The 12,739-nt window shown below is 40.1% G+C and overlaps 1 protein-coding gene across 1 annotated transcript in view; it reads left to right on the top strand.

Annotated features, from left to right (window-relative positions):
* LOC311133992 (olfactory receptor class A-like protein 4) overlaps window positions 1–12,166 on the top strand; it is a gene marked incomplete at both ends in the record, with an annotated part of 35,963 nt that extends 23,797 nt beyond the window's left edge. The window contains one exon of the mRNA XM_084167612.1: window positions 12,073–12,166. Coding sequence (XP_084023738.1) covers window positions 12,073–12,166 — 94 coding nt within the window. The remainder of the gene's footprint in view (window positions 1–12,072) is intronic.
* Between the last annotated feature and the right edge of the window lie 573 nt (window positions 12,167–12,739).

The following is a 12,739-nucleotide window of genomic DNA, read 5'->3' as shown; positions in this document are numbered from 1 at the left end:
AACTGGATGAACAACTCAAGAAGAGAAGATACAGAAGGAGAAACTGCTGAGAAAATAATCCCAAGAATTGGAGGAGAAGAATACATTGAGGTCAAGGAAAGGCCAATAGTAAGAAGATGATGGAAGATGATATTTCGAGGACAGAACTTAGAATATAAGCTTTTGAAGAATCCTGATATGTCAACAGCAAGAAAGAACAGGATCAAGAAACTCTCAGAAAACTCAATCATACAACTGGTGGAGAAGGAGAAGAGAAGCTTTGGTTATGAAGAATCAGAGTGAACCAAATCAACAATCACTGTTACAGCTTCAACTGAACAAGATCAAATGCAATTGTACCAGCCACCAAGGGGGGTACCAGGTGTTTCATATCCACAGCCAGTTTCTGGACAGACACAGAATTGGAGAGGAAGAGGACGAGAAGGCTTAGAAGGAGGAGGAAGATTTCAGCTACACTTCCAGCAATCTCCAGAAGACTGTTATAATTATGGACAGGGTGGTCACTTTACCTGTGAGTGCAATGGGCCAGGAGGAAACAACAGAGAACATTTTTAAGGAAGATACAGGGGCCAGTCAAGATCACCTGTTCTCCAGGTGAACCCTAAGGATTCTAGAGTGCCTAGAAGATACGAAGGGGGGTGTCAGCTGATAGCACCGATTAGAGAAGAAGAGAAAATATCTAACAATTGAAGTGAAAACAAAGGACTATGAGAAATAATGGTGAATAGTGGAAAAACTTATCTGCGTTCAGCCTAAAGAGGTTAAACATCTCACTATGTAAAATTAACTAATTAGGATAGGGATTTGAGGTAGTAAAACAGCTAATTACTCTTAAGGAACCAATTGAGCTCTGCTATAAAGATCAAAGAGAAATTAAAATAGACATACTAATATTAGAACATATACCTATTGCATTGTTGGGAAGAGATGCATTGTTTAAATTGAATTGTACAATAAGATGTACACTAAACGGCTGTCTGGTAGAAGATTTTAAAAAGTAGGGTTTTTGGGAATCATATTTGCTTAAAAAGATAATATCATAGGAAGGATGATAATCTATTAGACTGCCTATTAGACAATCTGTCTGAAAAATTAAGTTAAAAGGGGTGACTGTTATTCTGGGTTACATTCTTACACCAAGGGATTTCAGGCTAGGCTAAAAGGTGTTTAGTCGTTTGCCAAGTCTGTGTGTAAAGAAGTCAGAAGCATGTGGGGACTTCCCAATCACATATCCTAAAAATTTGGTGGTAAAGGGATTTTGTGAATAAATCAGTGGAAAATGTTTTTAAAGGTTAGGAGAAAAGATTAGATTAAAATAAGTTAGGAGAACTAGGTTGAAGGAACTCTAAGACAGTAAGCTAAGTTTCAAAGTTAGTAGTAAGAGAGAGAACAGTGGTGAAGGACATTTTAGAGTTTAGTGGGAAGATATGGTAGGAGTTTAGATCTGTTAGGAGCAGATGCATTGAGAAAGTATGTGTTGCTGAATGATAAGAGAAGATTGAGGGTGATTGAGTATCTATATTTACAGTTCCCAGCAGGGAGATCAAGGTAATTATAGGTGTATTTTTTATAATCAAAAGTTTGAAAGTCAGGGATTAGAGGTAGGACTGAGAGTTGGAAAAAGTGACACTAGTGGTGATAGATGGAAGTACAAGCAAAGAGTTCAAAGCTTTGGGGAAAATGGATGAAGTAACTAAGGACATTAACACTTCAGTCTATTAAAACAACAGTGAGAAGCAATTTAACTATTTCAACATTGATAGTTATTAAAGCCATAAATATATCGCATTTGATTATAAGGGAACCAATAGCTCCAGCACCAATTTTAGAGGAAAATACTTATTAGGGTTAGGATGGGGACGTTCCTTGTCACGCTCTGGTTCCGGGACTTTGTGTGTTGAGCCAGGGTGTGTTCGTTTCGTGGTGTTTTGTTTGGTTGGGTGGTTCTATGTGTTGTATTTCTTTGTTTGGTTCAGTGACTCCCAATCGGAGGTAACGAGTGTCAGCTGTCGGCTCGTTATCTCTGATTGGGAGCCATATTTAATCTGTATGTTTTCCTGTGGGTGTTGTGGGTTTTTGTTCGTGTGTGTGCGTGTTGTACCACAGACGTCACGGATTCGTTGTTTAGTTGTTTTGCTCGTGTGAGCGTTTAATAAATATACTATGTTCACTCGCAACGCTGCGCCTTGGTCTCCTGTTCTAGACGATCGTGACAGAAAAACCCACCAAGATGGGACCAAGCAGCGTGTCCAGGAGCCGTCGCCAGGGAGATCCCTCACAGATCTCCTTCGCCTCCTGGACTGGGTCAAGCCGAGGGAGGAAGACAAGGGCTTGACGCTATGGCAGAAGGGCGAGAGGCTGGCGAGGTCTATGGAGACCTGGTCCACGGGTAGGAGAGACGCCCCGAAATTTTTTAGGGGGGGGCTCGAGACGTCGGACCAGCAGGAGGCCGCGATAGAGCGGCCCAGTGGGTTGCTGGAGAAGGCCGCCGGGTTACGGGGGCCACTGGTCAAAGAGGGGATGGAAGGTGTGGAGGCACGGCGAGAGGTACTGGCGTGTGTTGCCAGTCCGGTCCGGCCCGTTCCAGAGCCGGTGTAGAACCAGTGGTGTGTGTCCCCAGTACGGTCCGGTCTATTCCTGCTCCCCGCATCGAACCTGCGGTGCGCGTCGCCAGCCCAGTCCGGCCCGTTCCTGCTCTCCGCGCCAAGTCTGTGGTGCGTCTCGTCAGCCCGGCTCTGCCCGTTCCTGCTCCCCGCACCAGGTCGGGGGTGCGCGTCGCCAGCCCAGTCCGGCCCATCCAAGCTCCCTGCACCAGGTCAGTGGTGCGCGTCGTCAGCCCGGTCCGGCTCATTCCTGCTCTCCGCGCCAAGTCTGTGGTGCGTCTCGTCAGCCCGGCTCTGCCCGTTCCTGCTCCCCGCACCAGGTCGGGGGTGCGCGTCGCCAGCCCAGTCCGGCCCATCCAAGCTCCCCGCACCAGGTCAGTGGTGCGCGTCGTCAGCCCGGTCCGGCTCATTCCTGCTCCCCGCACCAGGTCAGTGGTGCGCGTCGTCAGCCTGGTCCAGCCCGTTCCTGCTACTCGCACCAAACCAGGGATGCGAGTCGTCAGCCTGGTCCAGCTCGTTCCTCCTACACGCACCAAGCCAGGGGCGCGTGTCGTCAGTCCGGCTCCGACCAGCGGGGCTAGACAGGACCAGGGGTACTTTGGGGGGTTGAAGAGGAGGTGGGGATCAGGGCCGGAGCCAGAACCACCGCCGAGGAGGTATGCCCACCCAGCCCTCCCTTGTTTAGCCTTATTGAGGCGCGGTCGCAGTCCGCGCCTTTAGGGGGGGGTACTGTCACGCTCTGGTTCCGGGACTTTGTGTGTTGAGCCAGGGTGTGTTCGTTTCGTGGTGTTTTGTTTGGTTGGGTGGTTCTATGTGTTGTATTTCTTTGTTTGGTTCAGTGACTCCCAATCGGAGGTAACGAGTGTCAGCTGTCGGCTCGTTATCTCTGATTGGGAGCCATATTTAATCTGTATGTTTTCCTGTGGGTGTTGTGGGTTTTTGTTCGTGTGTGTGCGTGTTGTACCACAGACGTCACGGATTCGTTGTTTAGTTGTTTTGCTCGTGTGAGCGTTTAATAAATATACTATGTTCACTCGCAACGCTGCGCCTTGGTCTCCTGTTCTAGACGATCGTGACATTCCTCCCACATGGAGAGATAATTATGGAGAAGAAGTATTGTTATCAGGACCAGAAGTAGAAGCTGTTGCACCTAGTCAAAGGAGGTATAGTTTGTACAACAATATGAAGTGGAAGAGGGTTATGAGTGATTGTTCACTTATTTTGCGTAAATGATAAGAGAAGATTAGGGAGAATATGTGTACTTATCTAGTGCAAGCATTAAAATTTGTTCCGGTTAAGAATTATTGGTTAAAGGGCTATGTAATTCGTAAAGTGACGCTTATAATGGAAGATTTGAAGTCTGTTGATGTTTCCACAGTCACCAAAGGAGTTCAGGAAGAATATGTTACAGTAGTCACTCCAACAGTAAATAATGCACATAGGATATCGGTAGCTTTCCCACTAGAAATAATTAAGGTTAATACATCAACTAAATCAACTACTTTAATGGTAACTTTGGAAAGGGATGAATGATACGATGGCAATAGCAAATGTAGGAAGTATGACACTGACACCGACAACAACTTTTCTGAAATTAAAGGAGGTAGCAAGAGAGACTCAGGGGTTTATGATACGGATAGAGAGTGCTGTCAATATAGATTCATCTGAAATAGTGAAGGATACTATCATGGAGGCACAGGATGAGGTCTTTGATTTTAATGACAGACAAGGAGAGGTATCTGATCAGTACCGCTCGTTAGGGAAGAGAGAAACTAAATGGATGGGTTTGATTCTTCTGTTGTGAAAATTAGAGATAGTTGGGCAGGTAGGAATCTTTGGTTCCAGCAGCTCATTCTGTAAGATCAGTGAGGAATCTTGAGGGTCCATGTCTGTTGAGAATTCCAGCCAAACATGTTAGAGACGGTCGCTCGACCTCTATCAAGTATGTATCAATCTTATGCTTTGTCATGACTGTTGTATCAGCAACAACAATCAGTAACAGATAACATAATGTCATTGTCAAAACATTTGTTTAAGCCTAGGTTTAGGTGTTCTGGGCTAAGTAAATTAACTTATGTGAATTTGTTAGATGGGAAGGAAAATCAGGTAACAGCAAACCCTGAAGCATTGGAGGTGAAACCATTGAGGGCTAGAAGTTGTTTTTGTTCTAATAAAACATATGATGTAAGGGGTATGTTTATGGGAATATCAGATTGTGATGTTATATGATAACTTTGGGTATGCATGACCTTAAGGGTAGTAATGAGAAATATGTTACTTTTTATGTTCCAGGTAGTAGGAACAGCAGGACTTTGATGGTTAAAAGATTAGCTTTTGCCTGACAATGTGACTATGGGGAATTTTAGAGATATTTTGAGGGTTTGTGGTGATGAAGCATATATATTCTTACCCTATGGATGGACAGGATGTTGTTAAATGTCAACGTTGAAGCTTCCATATGAGGTTTCTACCATTATAAGAGGGGTAGCACCGGACACAGATAAATCTAGGGTTGAAAATAGGGTGAAAAGAGACATGGCGACATGTCATAGTCTTCAAGCCTATCATTGAAGGATAAATCTAAGGGAGAAGGAGGGACTTTTTCCATGGTATGCTGTAACATTTGGGAAGATCATATTGATAGTATTAGCTATACTTTGATTCCAGATAGTTCAGATAGTTATAGATGCATTGGAGAATATAAGGGATGCATTTGGTAGATCTGAAGGAGCTGGATGGTCAGCGAAGACTTGGTTGCAAGATCAGGTAGGCCAGTAGGAGCAGTGATGGATTACATTTTAATAGCAGTTTTGATAGCACTGTGTGTGATGTTTGTAATTTGTTACTGACCTTTGAGAAAGCTATGATATTGAGATAGGTTGGAGAGTGATGCCTGGAGTCAACACTCAGATGCCGTTGTATTTTTTTATTTTTTTATTTTTTATTTATTTTTTTAGGGGGGATGGATCAGCTTAATATTGCAGATAGATTGTATCTTCTATCAATGTAATTGTCTGCATCACTTCCAATCCCCCATGTTTTTTTTATTTTTTATATATATATTCCCCTTTATTACTTTTCAACCCCACCATCCTTTCCCTACTTGGAGTAAATTAGTGAACAACAACGCCCAGGCCTCTACTTCCGGTCTATACTTACTATCTACACCTTATGGACAGAGTTAATTTTACAATAATTCTATATCTATATATATATATATTTTTTATTTTTTATTTTTTTGCTCCTGAACTTCTTCTACTCTCAACATCTCCGATCATTTTCATGATGTCCATCCGGTTTGCTTCTAAATGCCATATCTTTCTAACTGTGCTCTTTCCCAAAAGCTCCCAACATACAACCTATATACTTATTATGGACACAGTATGCTTACATTATTAGCTATCTTTGTTATTATTTGTTGTTATTTGTTATTAGTCCCATCCTTCAACTCTATTCAATACATCCCATCTATCTCTTAACACCATCCATATAGGATTTCTATTTGCCATATATATTTCAACCGTACTGTGATGTTTTACAAAAGTTCTGAACCTTTCTATTCTCATTGCTTCTACAGATTGTGAATTAAAAATAAACATTTTTGCTAAAAGTATTATTATATTATTGATTGATTGACTATGACTTTTCAGATCACCCAGTAATGCTATCTGCAAGGTTAGTTCCAGGTAAATATTGCAATCCTTTAGCCATTCCTGGACCTGTGTCCAAAAACAAGCTACAAATGGACAGAACCAAAACAAATGATCTAATGATTCTATCTCTTCACAGCAAAATCTGCAGAGCTGGGAAGATTCTATCCCCCATATAAATAACATTCTATTGGTAGCAAGAATTTTATATAATAATTTAAATTGAAAGATTCTAATTTTTGAATCCGGTGTCGTTTTGCGTGTCAGTTCATAAACACTATGCCATGGGATCGGTACGTCAAAGATCTCTTCCCAACTAAAGTGAAACTGATATACTTTTTTATTTATCACAGTTTTCCTTAACCAATTATGTTCTTTAATGCAAGGCCGACAGACAAGTTCCTTACTTTCTCCCCCTTCAACTTTCCTCTTCTACTTTTGCGGTAAGGCTGCAATTATTTGGTTGTAATTCTGGGTAGAGCAGACATTTCCATATGTTTTTGTTAGCTGCATGTGCGACATAACTCCACCAGTCCTACCGATGATATCATTTACGAAGATTATACCTTTTTTAAACATTCTGTCAAAAAATAAAGGTTTTTTGTCAATTAGTATATTTGAATTTAACCACAATATTTGTTGCATTATTTGTTCTGTCGTTTCTGGAGGATTAAATTGAAATTGCAACCAACTTTCTATGGCTTGTTTTAGAAATAGTGACATTTGGGAGATTATTTCCTTTTCAAATAACTGAAAGTGAGAGGTTGTAATCTGAATAAAGGGAAAAAGGCCTTTCTTGAACAGTGGGTGAGACAATCTTACTAATTTGCTTGAGAACCAGTTCGGATTTAAGTATAACTTTTGGATGACTGAAGATTTTAGTGATAGGTCTAATGCTTTAATATTTAATAATTTCTGTCCTCCGAATTCATATTCATTATATAAATATGCTCTTTTAATTTTGTCTGGCTTGCCGTTCCAAATAAAATTGAATATTCTTTTCTCATATAATTTAAAAAACTGTTTGCTAGGCGTAGGCAAGACCATAAGCAAATAGGTAAACTGGGATAATACTAAAGAGTTAATCAGGGTGATTTTTCCACAAATTGACAGGTATTTTCCTTTCCATGGTAGTAAGATCTTATCTATTTTTGCTAACTTTCTATTAAAATGTATTGAAGTGAGATAATTTATTTCCTTTGGGATATGTATTCCGAGTATATCTACATCACCATCAGACCATTTTATTGGTAAACTACATGGTAATGTAAAAATTGTATTTTGTAGTGATCCAATACGTAATATAGTACATTTGTCATAATTTGGTTTTAATCCAGAGAGGTTAGAAAATGTATCTAGATCCTCTATGAGGCTGTGGAGGGATTCTAGTTGTGGATCTAAAAGAAAACATGAATCATCTGCGTACAATGACACCTTTGTTTTTAAGCCCTGTATTTCTAATCCTCTGATATTATTATTGGATCTGATTTTAATAGCTAACATCTCGATGGCCACAATAAATAGATATGCCGATAGTGGACAACCTTGTTTCACTCTACTTGACAGTTTAAAACTTTCTGAGAAATAGCCATTATTTACTATTTTACACCTAGGGTTACTATACATGATTTTGACCCATTTTATAAGAGATTCTCCAAAATTGAAATGCTCCAGGCATTTATATATAAATTCCAGTCGAACTTTATCAAATGCCTTTTCGAAGTCTGCTATGAATAGCAGGCCTGGTTTCCCATATTTTTCATAGTGTTCTATTGTTTCCAATACTTGCCTTATATTATCTCCAATGTATCTTCCATGTAAAAAACCTGTCTGATTAGAATGAATAATATCCGACAATACCTTTTTAATTCTATGCGCTATACATTTTGCTAGGATTTTTGCATCACAACACTGAAGTGTAAGTGGCCTCCAATTTTGTAAATGGACTGGATCTTTATATTTTCCACTTGTATCCTGTTTCAGTAATAATGAGATCAGACCTTCTTCTTGAGTGTCAGATAATCTACCATTTACATAGGAGTGGTTAAAACATGCTAATAACGGTCCTCTTAGTATATCAAAAAAGGTTTGGTATACCTCGATTGGTATGCCATCCAACCCTGGAGTTTTCCCAGACTTAAAGTATTTAATTGCATCCAGAAGTTCCTCCTCTGTAATTTCACCTTCACATGAGTCTTTCTGTGTGGCTGTTAATTTGACATTATCAATAGAAAAAAAATCTCTACAATTAGCTTCAGTTAAAGGAGATGGAGGCGACTGAAAAGAAAACATATGCTTAAAATACTTTGTTTCTTCCTTCAAAATATCATTAGGTGAATTATGGGTGACTCCGTCAATTGTAACCAGTTTCATTAAGTTCTTTTTGGTAGCATTCCTATGTTGAAGATTAAAAAAGAATTTTGTGCATTTTTCCCCATATTCCATCCAGTTTGCTTTATTTTTATAATATATTACACTTGATCTTTCTTGAATAAGTTTTTCCATTTCTTTTTGTTTTTCCTCTAATTTATTCTGAGCCTCTATGTTACAGTTTTTATTGCCATCTATCTGTTCTGTTAGACTTTCTATTTCCTTTCTTAGTATAAACTCTTTTGACCTAAATTGCTTTTGTTTTCGAGATGAGTACTGAATTGCATGGCCTCTAAAGGCACATTTAAAGGTGTCCCATACAATAATGGGATTCGCTGTACCTATGTTATGTTGGAAAAAGTCAGTTATAAATTCCTTTGTTCTAATTATAAATAAATTATAATCTAATAGGCTTTGATTAAATTTCCAATATCCTCGCCCATGTGGAAATTCAGTCAGAGTAATGTATATGCCTATTATATGATGGTCCGACCGCATTCTGTACCCTATCAACACTTTTTTTACTTTTGGTGCCAACGAGAATGAGATAAGAAAGAAGTCAAGACGACTAGCTTGATTCAGTCTCCGCCATGTATATCTCACTAGATCAGCATATTTAAGCCTCCATATATCTACTAGTTCTAATGTATCCATGACATTCACAATTTCCTTAAGAGCATGTGGGTGATTGTTTGTGGTGTGATTTCCTTTTCGGTCCATTGAGCTATTTAAAACAGTATTATAATCCCCCACCATAATAATATTGTCTTGAGTTGCTTGCAGGCTTGATAATTTATTATATATATTGTCAAAGAATTGTGGATCATCATTATTTGGTCCGTAAAGGTTAATGAGCCATATCTGTTTATGGTCCAATACCATATTTAAAATAATCCATCTACCTTGCGTATCTATTTGGACAATTTGCACATTCGGATCGAAATTACTATTAATTAATATCATCACCCCTTTTGAATTTCTTTGCCCATGGGAGAAGTATATTCCCCCCCCCCCCCCCCCCATTCTTTTTTCCACGCTACTTCATCTCGAATTGTTGAATGAGTTTCCTGTATACAATAGATATTATATTCCTTCTCTTTGAGCCATGTAAATATTGTTCTTCTTTTGTTATTATCAGCTAAGCCATTACAATTATAACTGGCTATACTTATTTCACCATACACCATAATGAGATACAAGTTTCAAGTCTATTTATCATTATATATGTTTGTAAATTTACCAATAAAAAATAGCGTAATGATTGAGTGTCCATATAGCTGTACCGTGATATTTGCATTGCTACGGAGTAACCCTTCAATTGTTCTCCACTAATTCCCCCGCTAAAGCCCCTCCCCATCCCAAGTTGAGCCGTCATCCCAGTGATCAGCATCCCACCCACGTCCCTCCGTATCCCTAAGGCCCCGAGAGGCCAGGACCCATCCATCGAAAACAGCACACAGTGCCACCCACAAAACAGAAGCAGGTTAACCGCCAAAAGCATTTCCAATGCATTCCAGATGCCGTTGTTGACTGTTCCTGATCTGGATGAAGATGGACAAGGGGGTCTGGATGGAGTATTAATGGATAAATATCCTTTTTGAATATTTGATCATTTTTCAATTTTTTTTTTCAATATTAGGGTGTTTTTAGTATGATTTTATGAATCAAAGGGGGGAATAGGATAATGTGATTCATACATCATTTATATATACTTTTTATATTCTTAGTTGATATTGATGTTTAATTTGAAAGTGTTGTTTTGCAAAAGATACTGTTTGGTCTTTTATTTTCTTCCAGAAGCATTTGGGGGAATATGTAGAGATTGAAATACTCAAACAAGGACAATATGAAGGGACAATATGGAAGGACAATGACTGGAGGAGATGGAACAAAGAAGGTGTGGAAAGATTCCGATTCCATCATCAACAATACATTGGAAGAGGAGACTACGGGAAGATGAAGTGTAGTGGACTACATTCCAGTGTCTGCAATGAAATATAGACATATTTGCATGTGTAATACATAATGTGTGTCATAGTCTTAGGTATTAATTTTTGTAGAAGGATATTTGATGTTATTGAATGCATGTGAGGATCTTAGATGTTTTTGTTTATTTCGTTGATGCTTGGGGACAGGGAGTCTAGGCAGGGAGAGGTCCACTGTAGGGTCCAATGGGTTGACCAGCCTTAGAGTGGACATTTTTTGGATAGTATTTTGTTTGCAGGGGCTTACATGTGTATTTAATTGCATCATAGTTTCAAATGCATTTAAATGGTTTATGAGTTTATCTGGAGTATCTAGGTGGTTGCCTGGGGCAGAGGGACCGTGAGAGAATTTTACTGTCTTGATTGATGGATGGATATCTGGAAAGATGGCTGCCGGACAGGTTTTTCGCTCTCACACTCCATAAAGATTTGTTCATATTTCATAGTAATGTATTCACACTTCATAAACAGTTATTCATATTTCATAGAAAGGTATTTACACTCTAGAGGAGAATGTTTTTGGTTTAATGTTAAAGATACTCAATAAGATAAATTGTTACTGGTCATAATCCTATTCTGTTTGTTTTCGAGACTTTTAGTTAGTCTCGAAGGGGGGAAATGTAGTGTATTAGGATTATGGAATGTTGTTTATCTTAGTTCAAATGTAGCAGTTGTAGGGTGACGCCCCAGGGGGGATAGGTGATTGGACGAAAAAGGGAGCAACCCATTTATTGCCATTGTTTATAAGTATGAGCTAGACAAAGAGCGGGCAGAAGCATTCAGATTAATTTGGGACGGTGCTTCTCCAGACACCGCGGGTCTGTAACTTATGCTGTAAGCTTGTGATATGAATAAATCTTATGATCCAGGTTCAGTATGAGCGGACTCCTTTGTTCATCAGCAATAATTGCCAGAATTTACTCGATACGACAGCGCGACTTTGTTTTCAACATACACACACAGCTGGGGTTCATGTGTTGTCGTGGAGACTGACGGACTGTTCCATCTCCAGGAGGGTCCCTGGTGGCCAACGTCCTGACCAATGGTAGCATGCTACTACAGTGGACGCAGGAAGGTCTGAGGGGAGAGGCTCAAGGGACAACCAAAGGAAACACAGCTGGACATGACTTAGATAAACAAGAGACAGAGACTAGAAGAACAAGTGTAGAGGGACAGAAAGGGGCCCCTGGGACAGTGAGTTTGGGCTAAGCTGCTGGTGGAGCGGAACGGGAGCTACAAACAGTTTGAATGCACTGGTCACAGGAGGCTGCTGAGGGGAGGACAGCTCATAATAATGGCTGGAGTGAAGTGAATGGAATGGTATCAACCACATGGAAAATATGTTTGATTTGTTCAATACCATTCCATTTATTCAGTTCCAGCCATTACTATGAGCCCGTCTTCCCCAATTAAGTTGACATTGGCCGCCTGTGGCACTGGTGTCCATCTTGGCTCTGGTTTCAGGGACTTCCTGCTGACTGAGCTGCGTGAGAACGTCCCCAACCGAATCTGCCTGCATCCGCTTGCCTCCACCGTGACCCCACCGTCCCACTCATAAGGAGCAGGCCAGAGGGAGGACCTAGGGGACTGTGTGGAGTTCACCGTCTCACCCAATACAGGACATTGTGATCAACATGACAACGGTGGGAGGAGCCATCTGTGTGATGCTAGTCATCATCTGCCTGTTGGTGCCGTACATCACTGAGAACATCATGAGCCCCACGACACAGCACTCACACTCCACATACCACACTCACTCTCACTAGTCGCTACTAATGTCACTCACACACACACACACAGATTCAGGGCATTGCACCTTCACACTACTAAAACACACAATACCAATCTGCAAGCTTGTGGAAGAATGATGAACTAAGCCTCACAACAGACCACCAGACTTTGAAATATTATAAAATACTTTTTCAATGATAGGGCTCAGAAAATTCCCTTTATGGGTGCTCAGAGAAATCTATTTTGTGGGTGTGCATTAGTGTACCTTAATTTTCCTTTCATGTGTGTTAAAATGTGTATTTAAAGGTTATTTCGGAGCTACAATCTGCCTATATTACCTTGCAGAAAGCATTTTTTGAACTGAAATTGGTACTTAATGCAGGTCAAACTAAGTATATGT

The sequence above is a fragment of the Coregonus lavaretus genome (genome assembly GCF_964263955.1).
Source record: "Coregonus lavaretus genome assembly, chromosome: 8".
In the NCBI taxonomy this organism is placed as follows: Eukaryota; Metazoa; Chordata; class Actinopteri; order Salmoniformes; family Salmonidae; genus Coregonus; species Coregonus lavaretus.
Note: the sequence above shows the minus strand (reverse complement) of the source record. Positions and strands in the feature narration are given on the sequence as shown.